Raw genomic sequence first — 21,595 nt, 5'->3', positions numbered from 1 at the left:
GGAGGAGGAAAACAAGAAAAAAAAAATTTTGAATCTCAGAAGCCAGAACAGCAAGAGGGATCACTGCGCAGTGAAAGCAGCAAAAGGGATCACTGCACAGTGAAAGCAGCTGTTCTGGCTTCTGGGATAGCTGCGCAACCTGCATTCGCTCCATAAGATGCACACACATTTCCCCTTACTTTTTAGGAGGGAAAAAGTGAGTCTTATAGAGCAAAAAATATGGTATCTTCTCCAACAGTCCTCAATCACTCTCTGTGTGTATGTGATGTGAAGGCAATCACAGAGCATTTTAGATGCTTGCAGCTAGAGATAGTGGATTATTCCCTTAAACAACAATAAATGGTCGTTGTCTTTAAAGCATCCTGACTTTTTATTTGAGACCTCCTAGTTTGTAAAATTAATACTAATAGCTTGCTGAATATTGACGCAAAATGTTCTCATTCCTTTGATGATTTTCGAATACAATTTCTTTCCTCATTAATTGCTGGCTACTACTCAGAGACGGGGAAATGGGATAAAGTTTTGGTGCAGCACTAGTCATAAAGTCTTCCCATCACTTTGTGTGGACTCAGCTATACAGCTGCAAATAAAACATTTTGAATGGGTTGTAATATACAAATGTGATATATGTAATATACAGAGAAGTATGACTAGCCCAGGGACGCGGGTGGCGCTGTGGGTAAAACTTCAGTGCCTAGGACTTGCCAATCGTATGGTCGGCAGTTCAAATCCCCGCGTTGGGGTGAGCACCCGCCCTTCGGTCCCAGCTCCTGCCCACCTAGCAGTTCGAAAGCACCCCTAAGTGCAAGTAGATAAATAGGTACCGCTTTATAGCGGGAAGGTAAACGGCGTTTCCGTGTGCTGTGCTGGCTCACCAGAGCAGCTTTGTCACGCTGGCCACGTGACCCGGAAGTGTCTGCGGACAGCGCTGGCTCCCAGCCTTTACCTATGACTAGCCCAAGGTCACCCAGCAGTTGCATGTGGAGGAACAGGGAAGCGAACCCGGTTCACCAGATTACATGTCCACCGCTCTTAACCACTACACTACCCTGGCTCTCATCAGTTCCCATAAAGTAAATTATGATGGAAAGGCAAACTCCCAGCTACATTCAAATATCCACAGAGGAGCATTTTCTCCACCCTCTTGAGAAATTCCTTCTAATCCAGAGAGCTTCTGGGTTGTAATGTTGGCTACAGGTGAGAGAGTCAGCCACTCCTTCAGACTGCTCTTGCTCCCCCATGGAAAGTTTGACAGGTTTTTGGACAGGTAGGAGGAGACCTAGAAAGGGACAGTTACAGAGACCTAAGGTATAAAGGGAATCAAGCAGAAGAACGCCAACCTCATCAAAGAACAGGGAGAATGAGAACTGAATGGAGGCCTGTACTTCTCCCCAGAATCTTCTGCTCCCTCATTCATGTTATTTAGTGGACATTGGTTGGAGGAACCCATGTCTGCAGAAGTAGCATATGTTGCTATCTTTAGATTCTCATTATCTAGTGTGGCGGGCAATGTACTGTTTGAAGTCTGACTTGTAGCTTCCACTTTTGAAAGTATTACTTAATAAGTTGGGGAGCCAAAATTCCCAAATATACAGGAGTGTGATCGTTTCTCCTTGGAGCTTTTAAATACTGATCGTGAAAATGCTGGTTATAATATAGATCCAAAAAAAGGCACATTTTTCTCTTACTGCTAGACCCTGTGGGACTAAGTAAAGATTTTGCAGAGATAAAGCAGGAGACGTAGATTTTAAAATGTTCCTTTACAAGAAAGAGCATTATTTATAGTTCACAAGGTCTGGATTGTTTTCCTAGCTGACCTCAAATCAAGCAATTTAGGGATTGTGATTCTGAATATTTTAAGATGTGAAAAGCAATCAAGAAAATTAAATATTGATTGTGATTTTCTCTCTCTTTTTCTTTTGGAGTTATAAAAATATTTATGGTTTTCAAAATGTAAGAAGAAAAGATGCCATTCTCTCAGAGTAACAACTCTGTTCTAAAGAATGTACTGTAAATCATTTTTTGCTTGCAACAAGAAAAAGGCTGTAACACTTTTAAACTGAATTATGCTCAATAGTTTAGGGTGGAGGACATGAGCAAGATTTAATTAAATCAATGGCTGGAGCACTGAAAGTTCACAGCAGAACATCTAAAGGCCAACAGCTTCTAAAAAATCACATCGGTTTTCTACTTACTGGCAGAAAGACAAGCGTTAGACACAGGTATGTGATGTTTAATATTTATATAGGTTGCATTTTCAAGACAAATTTTTGTGGTTGGCATATCTGATGATGATAACATCAATTTTCATACACAAAATTCTTTGCAAGTGAATGTGGGACAGGCAAACACAATCCAAAGGGGGGGGGACACAAGTGTGTGTGTGTGTGTGTGTGTGTGTGTGTGTAACCAGCACACCTGAAACTGTGAACCTAATTCTGGTGCTGAGAAGAGCAAATCTGTTTGGGTTGTTGTTAGAGGCGAAGGATCTTTCTTGCTTCAGTATCAGTTATATGGTTGCATCCCTATGTTTACAAAACACAAAATTCAAAGTGAGAAAAAGATCCCAGAAACAGAAATGTGTACCAACAGAGAACAGAAATCTACACGAACACAGAATTCTATGGCATATTCTACACTGACTTTGGGCAGAATATATAGTTCCCTCTGTGTGCTTATCAGAGCCTTTGAAGTAATGTGAATGTTACTTTAAAAAAAAAAAAAAGTTTACCATTTCTCCAATGAACTCAGGGCACTATGGGTGATACCCAGGGCTTTTTTCTTTTCAGCCGGAACTCACCAGAAATCAGTTCCAGCACCGATAAGGTGGGTGCCATTGTCATTTATAAGAGAACAAGGGAAGTGTTCTTTGTGAGTTCCAGCTCCTCTTTTTCTAAAAAAATAGCACCACTGATACCCGCTTTAGTGTCCGGTGTAATAGTGGCAAATGATAGCACAAACGTCCACTCAATCCCATGTCTTGTTCACACCAACCCTGGGCATTAGGCAATGCTGAGAGGTAGCAAGTAGTCTTTTGTTGGTTGCCATTTGGTAACCCTCCGTCTTCCAGAAGATTTCCACGAGAGCTGGACCATCAAGAAGGCTGATTGCCAAAGAATTGATGCTTTTGAATTATGGTGCTGCAGGAGACTCTTGAGAGTCCCATGGACTGCAAGAAGATCAAAACTCTCTATTCTGAAGGAAATCGGCCCTGAGTGCTCACTGGAAGGACAGATCCTGAAGCTGAGGCTCTAATACTTTGGCCACCTCATGAGAAGAGAAGACTCCCTGGAAAAGACCCTGATGTTGGGAAAGATGGAGGGCACAAGGAGAAGGGGACGACAGAGGATGAGATGGTTGGACAGTGTTCTCAAAGCTACAAACATGAGTCTGACCAAACTGCGGGAGGCAGTGGAAGACAGGCATGCCTGGCGTGCTCTGGTCCATGGGGTCACAAAGAGTCGGACGTGACTAAACAACAACAACATAGTTCAATCTGGCAACTCACGCCGTTGGCATCTATGCAAATTGGCCATTTCAAACTTTGGCACCATTGTAAATTGCTCACTGAAAGAGTTAGTTAGCTGGGGAGTTACCTTTGAGTTTTGAGAGACAAAGACACCCAGGGAGCCTTTCTCTTACTCACTTCTTTCCTGTGTCTCCCCTCTGGCCATGTTGTCAAGTGAAGACGAGCAACTGACTTTTAAGAAGAGCTAAGGGGAAGGGGAAAGTTGCAGTGCACAAATGATTGGGAAGAGACAACTATCAGGCTAAAGAAGTCTGTCAAGTTAAAAAAAATGGCAGGATCTGTTCTTGGTCATCATTCCTCTTGATCCATGAGCCACCACGCACAATGGCTGTATTTTGGGAATGGTGAATAGGTCAGACCATCAAAACCCAAATGACCAATTTTCTCCAGCTCCCAGCTGCTATTAAGTGCTGTGAAGAGGTCCACAAGAAGCCCATCACAAAACCAAATGGCTACTTCTGGGTAGTTACAAAGCTGCTGAGACTACCCAGTACTCACTGCTGTGTCACAATACTGGACTTCCTCACTCTCTCCCTTTTAATTATTGTTAATATGACACGTTTTTATGTTGGCTAAGCCATTGTAGGAGGTCACAATATGGTAAGATAAAACAGATAAACTATTCCCCTCCCCCTTTGACTTTTAATATTCATTTTTGGGGGGCTTGTATTTCTTCAACATAAGAAGGGGAGATTTGAGAACGATGTGTTTTGCACCCTTTTTTCTTCTATTTATTTATCTCTTTCCCTCTTTTCTCAACAAGATGTTCTGTGTGGTTTGTTCATACTGTACTGTTCCATTGTTCTATTTGTGTTATAAAACTTTAACAGCAAAAAATTATCGAAGCAAAAACTGATAACTAATAAAATAAAAAAATTAGCATGTAACATTATGGTGGAAAACTCTTTGAAAGGGGTAGCCTGGGCTAGATCTATTTCCTCTCTTTCCAGGTTTCCTCCATTTCTCCAACAGGATGGTTTTAGCTGCATGGCTTACCCTCAAAAACCACTTGCAACTGAAGATGGCATGTTTTATTTTTAAATGTTTCCACTCCACAGTTATAATATTAAGGGTGCTTTACCTATGTTTTTTCACAGGGAAGTGTGACTTCCATTCCCCACATATTCTCTTCTTCTATCTTACTCAGCTGAAATCCAGACAAATGAAGACGGAATGGGGAATGAGAATAAAACATCGTGGACAGAGTTTGTTCTTGTTGGACTTCAGCATCAAAAGTCACCCACCCTTTTCCTTGGTGTCATCCTCTTCATGTCGCTTATCGCTCTCCTAGGAAACAGCCTCCTCCTGTTCTTAATTAAAATGAGCTCCGGCCTTCGGACCCCAATGTACTTTTTCCTCAGCCAACTGGCCTTCATGGACCTCTGCCAGGTTCTCTCCATCGTTCCCAAAATGACGGTGGATTTCGCAACCCACAGCTACACCATTTCACTCTACGGATGTGCCGTCCAGATTTTTGTCACGCTGGTCATGGGAGGAGCAGAGTGCCTCATCCTGGCAACCATGTCCTATGACAGGTACGTGGCTATCTGCAGGCCGCTCCAATATCCGGTCCTCATGAGGAGCAAAATCTACAACATCATGTCAATCGCTTCCTGGTTCTGGTCTTCTGTGCAGGCCCTGAACTGTTCCCTCTACGTGCTGCCTCTTCCCTACTGCAAGTCCAACGTGATTAGACACATTGGTTGTGATTATACAGCGCTTTTAAAGCTTTCTTGCTCTGACAATTCTGCATTTGAAAAATCAATATACCTCGGAACATTCCTAGTATTCCTCATCCCCATCTCAGTCATCCTGGCTTCCTACACAGCCATCCTCCTTCAGGTTGTGAGGTCCCGCTCCTCCGAAAGTAGCCACAAGGCCCTGGGGACCTGCTTGTCCCACTTGTGTGTGGTGGGGGTCTTCTATGGTTCGGCCATTTTAACATACATGACACCCGTATCTTCCTATTCAGCAGAAAAGGCTATGATCAACTCCGTCTTCATTACCATTGTCCCAGCCATGCTGAACCCATTCATATACAGCCTGAGGAACCGGGACGTTTTAGCAGCTCTGAGGAGAATTTTGGAAAAATGCATATTGTGTAAATAGCTGGGCAAGAAAAAATATATTAGGAACTTACATACAATGCTACTACTACTACTGTGATTTGCTTTCTATAAGGGATCTCAGTGCTATTTTACAATACAATAAAAGCATTCATATACCCATTTCATATGTACAAACCGCTAAATAATTCCACATATAAAAATCTCTTTTAAAAACCATTACATACCTAAAAACAATTTCAGATTCAACACAGATGCCAAGTGGGATGACTTGGAAGATTTGATGGAAGAAAATAATGACAAAAGCAAGTTTGTCCAAACATATTTTAATCTTTTGATTGGAAAGAAAAAGTATCCAAATGCTTTCATGGGGAACACACTGAGGCTGCTTTCCTTCCCTTCCTCCCCACCCAATTCCCTGCTCCCTGAGTGTGCCGGATTGCTCCAGACAGCCCAACCCAGAGCTGTTTCTGCTTGACTCTGCCAAAGTCCAGGTCTCCCTTATTTGGTTTCGGTTTTGGCTGGGCCCAGTGCTCAGACCTAATGTACATTATCCCATCAAATGTCTGAGTCACAATCCAGAGAAAGGCTTCTTACACAAAGAGCAGCATTGCTGCAAGACATGCACGGTTGGTGGTGAGAGGTAGTTCTGCAAGCCTGGTCTCCCAGCAGCAGCACCCCTGCTATTTATGAGGAAAGTGATGGGGTGGTGAATGGCAGTGCTGAGAGCAGGGCAGTTTGAGTGAAGTGGAAGAGCCAAGCTGGTGTGCCCAAGCTGTCACAATCTTCCCACCACACTGTCCCACCCGACTAACCATCCTGGTACATGGCAGTGACGCTCGTGCTGGGAGGCTGAGCCTACAGTGCCTTCCCTCACTGCTGGCTATTCCTGCTCCAAGCACTAGTCCCTGTTTGAACTCACACAAGAGAATTTGAGCTTTGGCATAGCTCTGCTCTTGGTCATGGTCTGGCATTCAAGGAATGAGGTCTATCCCCACGGCAGAGTCCAAACTCTAAATATACCATACTTTCCCATGTATAAGACTGTTTTTCCCCCTTTTAAAATCATGCTCAAAAGTAGGGGTCGTCTTATACATGGGTGGCATAGCTGTCAACGTTTCCCTTTTTTAAAGGGATATTCCCTTATTCCGAATAGGATTCCTCGCAAGAAAAGGAAAAAATTGACAGCTATGATGGGTGGTCCATAGGGTGGACGTTTGATTGGTTGCTGCTGCAGCTGTCAGCAGCTATATTGTGTGCTATTGGTTGCTTTGTCAATGGGTAGTGTTGATTGGCTGATGCTCCAGCAGTTGGGCGGGCGATTTGCAGCTTCTGACGGTGATGGGACAGACGGAAAATGGATTTTGTGACACGTGCAAAAGCTCGACAACTCTGTGGCATCTCTCCCCATTTTCTTAAATCTGAGTCCCCCAAAATAGGGGTAGTCTTATACAAAGGGGTGTCTTCTAGACGGAAAAGTACAGTACTTTTTGAAGTGAGGCAATGAGAACTGTATACAGTGTTCCAAATGTGATCGCACCATAAATTTCTATTGGTATCTTCAATTTTATTTTCAGTTCCTTTCCTAATGATCCCTGGCATGGAATAAACCTTTTTTCATAGCTACTACACGCTGGATACCTTACGACCCCAAGGCCTCATTCCTGGTCTGTCTTTGCCGCCTGACATAGTTCAGACCCTGTGTCAGGAGCTAGAGTCAAGCGTAGGTCAACAATAAAAACATGGCGTCAGTGACATTAACGTTTTATTCAAAACAACTAAACAGTGCAGGTGTAGTAATCCCAGTAACTCTTCCCAATAGGTCTTGCCTCAATGAGACAGTAGCGAGGTGCATTCGAAAACGGAAGCATTTACTTTCAGGTTCTTAGCGTTCAGGTTCGAGACGTTCTAGAACAGAGATACCACTGTACTTTTGAGATACACTCATACTCTCCAACAGTGTTAGATCACTCTCTATGTATATGTGGTGTGAAGGCAATCCCAGAGCATTTTGAATGCTTGCTGGTAGAGATGGGTGTGGGTGTGGGTGTGTGGGTGTGTGGGTGTGGGTGTGGGTGTCTTCCCTTAAGCAATAATAAATGACAATTATCTTTCAAAATAGCCTGACATTTCTTTTTCTTGAGACCTTAGAAGACATTTATAAGATTAATACCAGAAACTTAGTGAATGCTGAAACAGGAACAATTACCAAGTTACTGGCATTCATAAGATGTTTGTAGGCCACTGGTCAGGAACAACATGAGTAGATCTCTCAAGACCTGTTTTGGGCATGTTGCATATTTACTGCTGAAACATGGACGTAATATTGAAATTTGACCATCTCTCAAAGCTGGTCGAATGTCAGAATTTGTTGACATTTCCTGCTGGCCCCTAAAATGTAAAGAATTAGCAGAAGCAATGGTGAAGCTACAATAATCACTATCAGATGTTAGAAGAAGTTCTAACAATCACTATCATGATTGAGATGTGGAGAAAGACCATAATGAATGTTACTTGAAAGTTCTCTTCTCCTGTGAAAGGGACTTCCTCCCCCATTCTCTGGGCACTTTGGAATTTCTTTAGAGTTTTGGTGGGTTTGTGGTTTACATTCCTTTCATCTAGCAAAGTGGAGTTGGGGGTTGGGGGGGGGGGAATGGGCAAGAATTTCCATAAGGAAAAATTGCTTTGAAAGTATGTTTGAAGTTTGAGTTGTAGCTTCCAGTGTGCCTTAATTGAAGTCATGGGGCCAAAATTCCCAAACGAGTAGGAGAGTGATCATTTCTTCAAGAAGATTTTAAATACTGTTGGTAAAAATGCTGCTTGTGATGCAGCAGATGTAGATTTTAAAAATGTCCCTATATAAGAGAGACTATTTTTTAATAGTTCAGAGAGTCTGAATTGTTTTTGCAACTGACTTCAAAACAAGGAATTCAGTCTTCATAATTCTGAATATTGTAATGTGTGGAAAGCAATCAAGAAAACACTTAACTACCTCAAGGCACTAAATATTGATTGTGATTTTTTTCCCTTCCTTTTGGAGTTATAAAATATTTCCACTTTTCAAAATGTAGGCAAAGTAAGTCATTAATTCAGATTAACAACTCTTTCAAAGAATGTACTGCAAATCATTTTTTGCCTACAACGGGAAAAACGTTGCAACCCTTTAAACTGAATTGTGGTCAATTAGCTTAGGGGAGTACTCTGGAAGAGATAAGCAATATTTAATTAAATCAGTGGATGGAGCACTGATAATTTACAGCAGAGGACTTATATACCAGCTTCTTTTAAAACATAAGCTGTCTTTCTGCTTGCTGTTGCAAACACATGCATTAGACACAGGTATGTGACTCTTCTCATTGTCATTGCAATCTAATTCTTCTTCTTTCCTTTTCTGTTTTGTATTGTTCTTTGGTGACAACATGAATTTTCATAAAGAAAATCCTTTGCAAGAGAATCTTAAACAGCCAAAGAGAGACCAAAGGAAAAACAAATTATATATATCACTATAAAGTATATATACTGATTGTGTGTGTGTGTGTGTGTGTGTGTGTGTGTGTGTGTGTGTGTGACACCATAAGACATTTGAACTCAGGATGCAAGGGAGAAACGTGCTAAGAGGAAGGCACGCTTGGCAAATCCACACCGTGATCAACTCCTGTCCAGAAACCAATGTCCCCACTGTGGAAGGATGTGTGGATCCAGAATTGGCCTCCACAGTCACTTACAGACTCACTGTTAAAACCATGTTTATGGAAGATTTGCCAAGCGTGCCTTCTTCTTAACACATTTCTCCCTTTCGTCCCGAGTTTGAGTGTCTTCAAAGCCCATGGCACATTTGGTAAAGGCTATTCTCCAATTGGAGCGCTCGCAGGCCAGTGTTTCCCAGTTGTTGGTGTGACAGCTACACATATACTCCATTTGGGAGTCATGTTTATGTCGGGCGTATTAGTCATTCATTTTCAGAAAACTGTCTTCATGAGTTTCTGCATGTAAGATGAAACTCTGGCTGTGAAGCTCGATTGTTTGCACTGGTGCAAATATAAGACCGTGACATCATGGGCATGCACAGTGCGTTATGCGAGAGGGACTGAGAGAGAGTTTCGGTTTTAATCTACTGAGAAGATGCAAGCAGATCTGCTGCTGTGGGGAACCACAGCAGCCTCTGTAAATAGCAATCGCTAAGCTTAATGACATGCAATAAAAGTAATCTTCCTAGAACAATCATGTGTTGCTCATCAATCAAGACTCAGGGCCGATTTCCTCACGCTTCACTAACAGACTGTATTTCAACTCTGCTAAACACGTGGTCGGAAGTGTGCTGGGCGAATCTTTCACAGCAGCTTTCACGCCATAAAGAGCCACAGTTTACTCAGAAGTTAATTGGAAATCCATTCTTTATTTGAAAAAACAAAACATCCTGTATCCCATCAGGGCACAGTGGTGTGGTTCTCCTCTCTGATCTAGCAACTGGTGTTGCATGCAAAGCTCTTTTATTTTAAATTATTTTATCTGTGAGAATTAGCATCTTTTAATCTCATATATCATTCATGGCTTTCCTTCCCCCTTCTGTTCATTTTTCATTTGATTTATTGTTCATAAGGTATGTTTTATGTTGCTTAAGGCAGAAATCTATTGCACCAGGTCTCCATTCAGCAAGCTAAAATGATAGCTAATAAAATAAAAAAGTAAAGGGTAATATATTAATGAAAGGCTTTTTGAAAGAGGGAACCAGAGCTGGATTAATTCACTACAAACAGGAGGATTTCAGCTCTTTTAAAAGACCTCTTTGCTTGTATATCATGAATCTCACACACATCCAATTGGGTCATGTAGCCTACCTACAAAAAAACACTGATAACAGAAGATGGCATAATTTATTTAGAAATCCTGGGTTCCCACCCACCCCAGTTACAATATTAATGGTTGTTTACCTAAAATTCTCTCAAAGTACTATGTGACTTCTATCCCCAGCAATTCTCTTCTTCTATCTTATTCAGCTAAAATCCAGACAAATGAAAAAGGAATGGGGGGTGAGAATAAAACATCGTGGACAGAGTTTGTTCTTGTTGGACTTCAGCATCAAAAGTCACCCACCCTTTTCCTTGGTGCCATCCTCTTCATGTCCCTTATCGCCCTCCTTGGAAACAGCCTACTCCTGTTCTTAATTAAAATGAGCTCTGGTCTGCAGACCCCAATGTACTTTTTCCTCAGCCAACTGGCCTTCATGGACCTCTGCCAAGTTCTCTCCATCGTTCCCAAAATGACGGTGGATTTTGTAACCCACAGCCACACCATTTCGCTCTGTGGATGCATCACCCAGATTTCTGTCACACTGCTCTTGGGAGGGGCAGAGTGCCTCATCCTGGCGACCATGTCCTATGACAGGTATGTGGCTATCTGCAGGCCGCTGCAATATCCGGTCCTCATGAGGAGCAAAATCTGCAACATCATGTCAGTCGCTGCCTGGTTTTGGTCTGCGTTCCAGGCTCTGAGCTGTTCCCTCTATGTGCTGCCTCTTCCCTACTGCAAGTCCAATGTGATTAACCATTACCTGTGTGATTATCCAGCGCTTATACAATTGTCCTGCTCTGACAATTCTGCATTTGTGAGATCAACATACTTTGGTAATTTCATGGTCCTTCTCATCCCCATCTCAGTCATCCTGGCTTCCTACATAGCCATCCTACTTCAAGTCCTCAGAGCACGCTCCTCAGGAAGTAGCCACAAGGCTCTGGGGACCTGTTTGTCCCATTTGTGTGTGGTGGGAATCTTCTATTCAATGGCCATGTTTACGTACATGACCCCCTATACAGCGGAAAAGTCCATGATTAACTCAGTGTTTACCACCATTGTCCCTGCTATGTTGAACCCTTTCATATACAGCCTGAGGAACCGAGATGTTCTAGCAGCTTTGAGGAGACTTTGTGCAAAATGCATATTGTGTAAATAATTGGACAGGAAAAAGAAACTATCCATGATGTTATCCTCAGAACCAGCAGAACTGGAACTGGAAATAACTAACTAGGCATAGGTGAATTTGTTCATTTCAGTTTACCCCGGTTTCTCATTTTTCCAATTTTAAGTTCAGCTCTCCACATTTCCACATCAGTTTACAACTGGGTAGCTTTTTAAAAGGCCTTGTTAAAATTCATTAGCATTCGAATCTGAATTTCTCCTAATCCTCCTGTTGTTGTATGCATTTTCCTCTAACCAGTTTGCAGAGCAATTTCCCCTATTGTGATGCGTTTCTACGTGCTACTTTCTACAATATAAGCATGTTCATGCACACCTTACCTTATCAAATGCATTTTTTAACACTTTTTGGGCTGGAGAACTGTATTGTAAAGTCTGAACAACTGCAAAATTTGAAAGCTGTATGTATATTTGTTTGTGTGCTGCTTAGGAAAGTATGAATTTGGGAGAACTGAATCAGATTTATCTTCCACCAATAGGAAGGAGATAGGCAGAAGTGACAGAAAGCTGCTGAAACTGCTAAGTGGTTTAAAACTAACTTTATTTGTTGACAAGAAAGTATTAAAATGTAAAACTGCAAAAAATAGAAAGAGGTAAGGCAGTACTGCAACAAGACAGAAACAACAGAAACATTTAGTATATTTATTTTTCCAAAAAAACACACACATTGTAAATAATTATTGAGAAAGTGAACAATAAAAAGGTACTCCTATTAACTAGCAGTCCCTGTAATATATGAATCATAACAGTATATCATAGAATAATAGAACTGTAAAGTTGGAAGGGATCCTGAGGGTCATCTAATCCAACTCCCTGCAATGCATATATTGAGAATAAAGCTCTTAAAATTCTATGCCTTGGTCTGGGAGGCTACAAAATTGGGTTGGGGGATTTCAGTGATTCCAGTGATTTTTTGGGGGGGCACACAGGTCATGATTTCTCCCTCACCCCAATTCCCTATCCCAAGGTGCATTTGGCAGTGGGGTGGGGAAATTATTGAGCAAGGTCTCAATATGGGGGTGGTACCGTTCCACCATTCCACTACCACTATTCCACAGAATTTCACTTGGAAGAATACATTGGGGGTAGGAAGAAGGTGCCCACTGGCCAACTAGAGTCAAGAGGAAACTCCAGTGAGTGTCTTGTCCTCAGATTACAGCACCTTTCAAAAACCTGTGCGGCACAGCACTCTCCCCATTTGCATAGGCATGCACAGCATGTTTCATTAGGGTGTGCACCCAGGGATGTTGTAAAAAACGATTTCAGCAAAGGAAGAAGGGGCGGGGAATGACAAGACAAACAAATAGGGACAAGAGAGAGCTAAAGAGGAAAAACCACAAGAGCAGTCAAGAAGCCAAAATAGGATTTTTTTCAGCAAAGAAAAAGACTCATGCCAAGCTGACCAGATGCAGGGCACTTATGGAGGGCCAAGGGTGGAATGGCTTCTCCACTTCCTTGCTTAAAAGGTAAAGGGACCCCTGGCCGTTAGGTCCAGTCATGACCGACTCTGGGGTTGCGGCGCTCATCTCGCTTTACTGGCCAAGGGAGCCGGCGTACAGCTTCCGGGTCATGTGGCCAGCATGACTAAGCTGCTTCTGGCGAACCAGAGCAGTGCACGGAAACGCCGTTTACCTTCCCGCCAGAAGGTATTTATCTACTTGCACTTTGATGTGCTTTCGAACTGCTAGATTGGCAGGAGCAGGGACTGAGCAATGGGAGCTCACCCCGTCGCGGGGATTTGAACTGCCAACCTTCGGATTGGCAAGTCCTAGGCTCTGTGGTTTAACCCACAGCACCACCCGCATCCCTATTTCCTTGCTTACAGACCTCCAGCAGTGGGGGTACAACTTTGTGGCTGGAAGCCACTGATAGTCGAATCCTCCATGAATTTGTTGATGTTGGGATGAAAGCAGAAGAGCTAGCAGGCAAGTACTCGCAGATGTGATGATAAAGGATGGCATACAAATAATAATCATCATGGGTGGTTACTGTACATGTTGCAACCTGTCTGGTTCAAGACAGGAACCAGAGCTGACTGGTCAGAACAGAATGACAATATGATCATGTGAGCCCGTGCACTGTCAACCCATAGCAATCTGTCCCTCAATAAGCAGGAGAAACATCATGGTGGGGAAAATCAATGTGGTTTGACCACGACTCTCTCTGCATGGTGTCCTATAAAATCATTTATACTATGTGATATTCTACAAAGAATTTTCTCAGTCCTGCTAGCATATCCCAGTTCCTCTAGACATATATGAAAGTATTTGTCATTGCAGGTGCTATAGTAATCAACACCATATATCTCCAAATAGATGCTCCATAGCAGAATACCACTACACACAAATTGGGCAAGCAGGTTCCCTAAGGCCTAGTGGATTCTCAAAATACAGCACAGCACCTAACCTCTAAGGGATACAGGAACAATGAAGACTTTCCTATCGCTGGAGCTGGTGGCCCAGAATATGGCTGGCCCCTTCACTGAAGTTTATTGCAAAAAAATATTTTTGTGAGACCGGGGAATGATAATACTTAGAATTCATACAACATTTTAGGGCATTCAAAACACTTCAGATTACACGTTATCCCTGTACATTATGTTATTATCATCTCCATTTAGGAGCTCAGCCCCAGCAGGGACACCCTGTCTTGCTTGAAGCTGTAGTATATATTATTAAACCAAAGGAAGTAACATTCATTCAGAGACAACGCTACAGTATGAATATTGGGGTACATTTTTTGCTGTGGTCACCAATCATACAGCAATAATGAAAGTTAGGGTGCTTCCAGATGGGGGATTAATAAAGCAAACAGGACATTAAGGTGTTGCAAATAGGTTTTGGTTTGCAGACTCTGTTCACACTTGAGTAGCATGAAAACCACAATAATCTGAAGCGCCATTAGACAAAATTTACATCTCTCACCTTAAGTTCCTTCCAGCTAAATTTCAGCCCTTGCATAAATTCCAAAGAGAGAGAGTATCTGCCATTTTGTATCCTGCTGAAATCATTGACACATTGTGCATCTTGCAAAGAGCTTTCTCAGGGCTGCCAAGACATCCCGGTTCCTCAGGCTGTATATGAAAGGATTCATCATGGCAGGCACAATGGTACAAAACACAGCGTTTATCATGGCCCTTTGTGCTGAATAGGAAGCGGCAGGTGTCATGTACGTCAAAATGGCCGTAACATAGAAGATCCCCACCACACACAGATGGGACAAGCAGGTCCCCAAGGCCTTGTGGCTTCTTCCAGAGGATCGAGCTCTGAAGACTTGAAGTAGGATGGCTATGTAGGAAGCCAGGATGACTGAGATGGGGATGAAAAAGATCACGAAACTACAAAAGTAGGCTGTTATATCAAATGCAAAATTGTCAGAGCAGGACAACTGAACTAGGGCTGGGTAATCACACATGTAGTGTCTGATCACATTGGACTTGCAGTAGGGAAGGGGCAGTACATAAAGGGAACAGATCAAAGCCTGCACAGAAGACCCAAACCAGGCAGCAACTGACATGATGCTGCAGTTTTTGCTACTCATGAGGACCGGATATTGTAACGGCCTGCAAATAGCCACATACCTGTCAAATGACATGGTCACCAGAATGAAGCACTCTGCCCCTCCCATGAGCATTGTGACAGAAATCTGCACGACACAACCATAGAGTGAAATGCTGTAGCTCTGGGTTACAAAATCCACCGTCATTTTGGGAACAATGGTGAGAACTTGGCAGAGGTCCATGAAGGCTAGTTGGCTGAGGAAAAAATACATTGGGGTCTGCAGACCAGAGTCTGTCTTCATCAGAAAAAGAAGGAGGCTGTTCCCTATCAGAGCTACTATGAACATGAAGAGGATCACACCAAGGAAAACGATAGGTGACCTTTGATGCTGAAGTCCAACCAGAAGGAACACAGTCCATGACATATTCCCTTCTCCCATTCCTCCTTCACTTGCCTGAAGACTTAAGCAGAAGACTTGTGCCATGAGAAGTCGTGTGCCAAATTGTAGGGTTGAATCCACTGTACACATAACGTAAACAACCAAAAGAGAGCAGTTTTTAATAGAATGGATTGTGTCTATTGCTCTGCACGCTTAGTTCTGCCTGTGCAACAAGACTTCTCTTCTCTCCTCCAAGAGTCCCCAAAATATGTTTGGGGGTTCCCAACTCTCCAGCTGAGATTTTGAGGATTCAATGGGGCAGCTGGAGGGAAGAGGAAGTTCTACTGAATGCATGGAAGTCCATTTTGCAGGCAGAGCTTCAATGTTGGACACTGCCCAATATGTTAGAAGTCTCTCTGGGTGCATCCAGATTCTCACTACAGTGGTACCTTGGTTTACAACCTTAATCTGTTCTGGAAGTCTGTTCTTAAACCAAAGCGGACTTAAACCAAGGCGTGCTTTCCCATAGAAAGTAATGGAAAACGGATTAATCCATTCCAGATGATGAGAAGCAACCTCTAAAACAGCATTTTGACATGAATTTTACTATTGTATTTTGCTTGTGGGATTCAATGGCACAAGCTTAGGTTTGCTCAGTTGATGTGGCTTGGGTGCTTTTGTGCTACCCCTGTCCCCCTCCCCCCACCACAAAAGGCACAGAAAGACTTGTGAAATGATAGGATAATTCCTGAAAACCCAGCCAACCTTGTGTTTTAGAAGGGAAAGGGGAATAGGGTGTTTGAGGTTGTCCAGCCCCAACTTCTCCTTTCATATCGCTAATTGCTGGGACTTTTCCATTGTTGTTTCGGTGACGCCCATTGCAGATCTTTTTCAGTGGAAATGGGTCACCTGGGATCCAGATTCCCCACTATAGGAGGGAAATCTCTCAAGGCCACCTCTAACATGCAACCACCGGAAGGACCATGTTCCTGTCCCTCCAGATCCATAGCTCTACCCCTTTCTCAGCTTATCTGGAGCAGGTTTAGAGATTCTGGCCCATTCTCAGGGATGATGGGTTCTATAGCTTCAACATCTGGATGGCGTCAGATTGGCGGCCCCTGCCTTACTCTAACCTATCCAGCAAGCTGTTATGGGTATAAAGGAAAGGGCAAACTCAATATTTAATAAATGAATGCACAATAATGGGTCATATTTCAAAGCTTTATCATGCTTTAGAGATACACAAAACTCTGCATCCTGCCCAAACTCAGCCTAAGCATGAGAATGGAATACTCTGTTTGTAAATACTCCTGTTTAAATAAAGGACATGGATGGAAGGTGTCTATGATATATGTAAGGAATACTAGTGTTGTAGCTCAGTTGCTTTAGAGCTACAAAACCATGAGTAGTGTAGTAAATCGTTTCCAGCAGAATGGTTTATCTAACGTACATTTTGAAGTACATAGGCAGCATGTGGGAATAAATAGTATGTGTAGTGCCAAGTCTCACTTTCAAATGAAATCTGGTTTATAAAAATATCTGTTTCTCATTTTTTAATCCCTTGACCTTTCCTGGAGTGTATGGCAGGACAGAAATTATCTAAAAGGAATATTCATACGCTACATAAATACATACATTTTCCGGTTCCAAATTATATTTTTATTTACCATACGCTGGCAAGGTTTTTAAGTACAAATAACTTGGTGTTATCATGAATCAGCATGAAGGACCATCATGTGGCAAAAGATTGCATCCCATTTTAGTTCTACTCAGAGTAGATCTGTTGAAATTAATGGCCAGGACTAACTGAGGTCCGTTGATTTCCAAGGGGCTACAGAATTGGATGCAATACAGAATAACTATGATTTCTAAAAATGTTCAGAATTACGTACCTGTGTCAACCGCTTCTGTTTACAACAGAAAGAAGGGGGGGAGGGAGTCTAGTTTCTTAAAATGAAAAATAATTCCCAAGGCTCCGTTGAAAAACTGTGATGCCTCTGTTGTGTTAATTAAGTTTTTACAATAATTACGATTGTTATAGCTCCCCAGTTTCAAAGGGGTGGCAATTCATCCTCTACCGCAAAAATGATTTCCCTTCCATTCTTTAAGAAAAAGAGAGATGCCTTCTTAATTAATGAGAAACATTCAGAATCTTTTTATAATCAAAAATAGGAGTTAGGAATGCTATGCCCTATATTCAGGGCTGCAGAATTACATGTGCCTTTGCTTCCTTTTTACATGCATGTTTTTTAAAATTCCAAAACCTAAACAAACCAATTCATGCTCCCTGACAAAGCAACGTGTATATCTCTGAAAATTTCCCAACGTACATTTACAGCAAAATGTTTGCTTAGCTCCACTGACTCCCTGTTTCTAGAAGCAGGAAATATATATCTGCCTTTTGATTCTGAAACATTCAGACCAGAACCAGGATTTCTCACCTGGCACATCTCCAATCCAGCATTTCTACTCTCCATGGAGAAATGCTCCGCCAGCTCCACCCTGAGGGAATCTGGCTCCCAAACCATTATTTTAATTGTTACCAAACTTTGTTGCAGTTCAAATGTGAAAACTTCCTACCACCGTCTGAAGATGCTGAAGATGCTTTCTTGGACAGTATGGTTGGATGGATGGATGGATTGATGGATGGATGGATGGATGGATGTATTTTTGATTTCTATACCTCTTTATATTTTAATTAAAAACTGAAAGGGGTGTTCCACATATTATCATATTTTCTGCACCATAACACTCACTTTTTTCCTCCTAGAAAGTAAGGGGAAATGTCGGTGCGTGTTATGGAGCGAATGCCTGCGGGTGGCGGGGGGATCTGCTGCAGTCGTGAGCAGAGGATCCATGGTTCCCCTTCCTTCCCTCCTCCGTGTTTACAAAGCATGGATCCACACGGATCCTCAGGATTTTTGCATTGGGCTACTCCAAACTCACTGTCAGATCACATGTCTGTGGCCACAGCATGAACCACAAAAATCATATATCCACTATTTCGTTTAGAATATTTCTTTTCTTGTTTTCCTCCTCTGAAAACTACACGCGTGTTATGGTCTGGTGTGTGTTATAGAGCAAAAAATATGGTAAAGTAATAAAGCAATAAAGCAAAACCGGCGATGTTCTTCTGACCTCATGAGGAGCCTCTTCGTAGGTCTGGGTGAGTGTGGGCCCCGCACCCTAAGCCAGTTGGAAAGGGCCTTGCCGGGAGCAGCCTTCACGCCTCACATTCAGACATATATGATAATATTGAGGATACTGAAGATAATGACTGTTCCTACGCATCTACTGGACAACAAAGCAGCAGAAGATTCATCTGTTCTGTGCTCAGGTTCTGCTTATGGGTTCCTCACAGACATGTGGTGGTGGGCATTGTGAGAACAGGATGCTCAGCTAAAAGGGTCTTTGGGCTGATCCAGAAGGACTCTCCTTGTGGTTTTATGGTAGGGGGCGGATTAGGGAGACTTCACACACACACACACACATACAAACACCCCTCACTTGCATAGGCATGCACAGCATATTTCATTTGGGTGTGCCCCCAGGGATTTTGTAAAAATTATTTCAGCAAAGGAAGAAGGGATAGGGAATGTCAAGACAAACCAACAAGGCCATGGAAAGGGTAAAAAGACAAAAACAACAACAACAGACAAAACAGCCACAAATGTGCTCAAGAAGCCAAAATAGGAGATATTTCTTGCAGAGAAAAAGACTCAAGCCCATCTGACCAGAGGAAGGGCACTTCAGGAGGTCCAAGGGTGGAATAGCTTCTCCTACTTGCCCGCAGACCACAAAAAACCAGTTCCTGCCCCCCTCAGATCTCTCTCCTCAAATGGTGGCCAGCAGAATGTGGATGTAGACGAAGCTGGGAGACAAAAACTGACAGAGGCAGGAGGAAAAGGCTGGAATGGATCTGCAGGAGCCACTGCTGGAGTCAATCAGCACACTGCTGCTTCCAGAGACAAACACAGGCAGAAGCTGCAGAGCCAATCCAGTTCCATTCCAGCCTTTTTCTTCTGCCTGCATCTCTCGCTGTCTGCTTTCCTTGGTCCCTGTGGTAGTGTTGGTGTATTTCATTTTAGGGACAATATGGGACAAATGTACGGTTCTGGACTTAAGCAGGAAGAACCAGATGCACAAATAAAGGATGGGGGACACCTGGCTTACAAGCAGTGCATGTGAAAAGGGTCTACAGGTCTTGGTGGACCACAGGCTTAACAAATGTCAACAGTGTGATGCAACAACAACAAAAAAGGCTAATGCTATTCTCGGCTGCATCAACAGAAGTCTAGTGTCCAGATCAAGGGAAGTAATAGAACCACTCTATTCTACCTTGGTCAGTCCACACCTGGAATACTGTGTCCAATTGTGGGCAACACAATTTACTATGGATGTTGACAAGATGGAACATGTTTACAGGAGAGCAAACAAGATGATTAAGGCTGTGACTCAAGGCAATGACTTGACTAAATATTCAGAAAAACGTTCTGACAGTAACAGCTGTTGGTCAGTGGAACAGTCTCTCAGGAGAGGTGGTGGAGCTGGCAGCCCAGAATATGCCCAGCCCCTGCACTCAAGGTTATATATTAGACAGGAGAAAGATCCTTAGAATTTATACAATGTTTTAAGGCATTCCAAAAATTTCCTATAATACATTATTCCAATAAAAGTTACAGCAGTCATGAAATTAGGTTATTGTAATCTGTAAGAAAGCTACAGTATGAATGTTGATATACATTTATTGCTACCGTCACAAATCATATAGTGGCAATGATGCAGATTGGACATTCAGGTATTGCAAAGGGGTAGTTGAAATATTACGCACACATTAACACCCCCCCACCACACACACATACATATGATTTTCCCCAGAGAAAATAAATCTGAATTAAATGGGGAGAGTTGGGGAATACAGCCACACATTTCAATGCCAAAAACACCAAATGGGCACTGTTGAAAACCTGTGTTATTCATTTACTTAGTAGTTGATTTGATTTACGAATGATGCCCCATAAAATATTTCCAAGTGGTTTTACAGTAAAACAACATGAACAATGACAACAACTAAAAACAATTTAATTAAAGCAGACTCTGGTTTCAAGACTCTGTTAACACGTGAGTAGCAAGAATCCCACAATAATACGCCCATCTGAAGCATCCTTTGACAAATTTTGTATCTCTCACTTACATTCCTTCCAGCTAAATTTCAGCCCCTGGATAAATTCCAAAGGGAGAGTACCTGCCATTCTGTTTCCTGCTGAAATCATGGACACATTGTGCATCTTGCAAAGAGCTTTCTCAGTGCTGCTAAGACGTCCCGGTTTCTCAGGCTGTATATGAAAGGGTTCATCATGGCAGGGGCAATGGTAAAAAACAAAGTGTTTATCATGGCCCTTTGTGCTGAATAGGAAGCGGCAGGTGTCATGTACGTCAAAATGGCTGTAACGAAGAAGATCCCCACCACACACAGATGGGACAAGCAGGTCCCCAAGGCCTTGTGGCTTCTTCCAGAGGAACGTGCTCTGAGAACCTGAAGTAGGATGGCTATGTAGGAAGCCAGGATGATTGAGATGGGGATGAAAAAGATCATGAAATTACCAACGTATCCTGTTATATCATATGCCAAGTTATCAGAGCAGGACAACTGAACAAGGGCTGGGTAATCGCACATGTAGTGTCTGATCACATTGGACTTGCAGTAGGGAAGGGGCAGTACATAAAGGGAACAGGCCAACGCCTGAACAGAAGACCCAAACCAGGCAGCAACTGACATGATGCTGCAAATTTTACTCCTCATGAGAACTGGATATTGCAGCGGCCTGCAGATAGCCACATACCTGTCATATGACATGGTTGCCAGGATGAAGCACTCTGCCCCTCCCATGAGCATTGTGACAAAAATCTGCACAAAACAACCGTAGAGTGAAATGCTGTAGCTCTGGGTTACAAAATCCACCGTCATTTTGGGAACAATGGAGAGAACTTGGCAGAGGTCCATGAAGGCTAGTTGGCTGAGGAAAAAATACATTGGGGTCTGCAGACCAGAGTCTGTCTTGATCAGAAAAAGAAGGAGGCTGTTCCCCACCAGAGCTACTATGAACATGAAGAGGATCACACCAAGGAAAACCATAGGTGACCTTTG

General features: G+C 42.7%; 6 protein-coding genes across 6 annotated transcripts in view; 3 read left to right on the top strand and 3 right to left on the bottom strand.

The window, feature by feature from the left end:
• LOC309336893 (L-amino-acid oxidase-like) overlaps window positions 1–21,595 on the top strand; it is a 268,023-nt gene that overhangs the window by 50,923 nt on the left and 195,505 nt on the right. The gene's annotated exons all lie outside the window — the stretch shown is intronic.
• The window catches only part of LOC309337135 (olfactory receptor 2D3-like), a 91,769-nt gene that overhangs the window by 22,015 nt on the left and 48,159 nt on the right, over window positions 1–21,595 (bottom strand). The window lies entirely within an intron of this gene.
• On the top strand, window positions 4,703–5,638 carry LOC309336301 (olfactory receptor 2T2-like; the record flags this gene model as incomplete). Its single annotated transcript, XM_081851924.1, has 1 exon — window positions 4,703–5,638. One exon carries the CDS (start codon window positions 4,703–4,705, stop codon window positions 5,636–5,638), a length of 936 nt encoding a protein of 311 aa, XP_081708050.1.
• On the top strand, window positions 10,790–11,545 carry LOC309336300 (olfactory receptor 2AK2-like; the record flags this gene model as incomplete). Its single annotated transcript, XM_081851923.1, has 1 exon — window positions 10,790–11,545. One exon carries the CDS (start codon window positions 10,790–10,792, stop codon window positions 11,543–11,545), a length of 756 nt encoding a protein of 251 aa, XP_081708049.1.
• On the bottom strand, window positions 14,475–15,201 carry LOC309337233 (olfactory receptor 2AK2-like; the record flags this gene model as incomplete). Its single annotated transcript, XM_081853987.1, has 1 exon — window positions 14,475–15,201. One exon carries the CDS (start codon window positions 15,199–15,201, stop codon window positions 14,575–14,577), a length of 627 nt encoding a protein of 208 aa, XP_081710113.1. The 3' UTR covers window positions 14,475–14,574.
• On the bottom strand, window positions 20,704–21,459 carry LOC309337199 (olfactory receptor 2AK2-like). Its single transcript, XM_081853936.1, has one exon. It carries the CDS (start codon window positions 21,449–21,451, stop codon window positions 20,717–20,719), a length of 735 nt encoding a protein of 244 aa, XP_081710062.1. The 5' UTR covers window positions 21,452–21,459; the 3' UTR covers window positions 20,704–20,716.

Source organism: Podarcis erhardii (genome assembly GCF_964252035.2).
Source record: "Podarcis erhardii genome assembly, chromosome: 2".
NCBI classification, from domain to species: Eukaryota; Metazoa; Chordata; class Lepidosauria; order Squamata; family Lacertidae; genus Podarcis; species Podarcis erhardii.
This window is presented reverse-complemented; position numbering and strand designations above follow the sequence as displayed.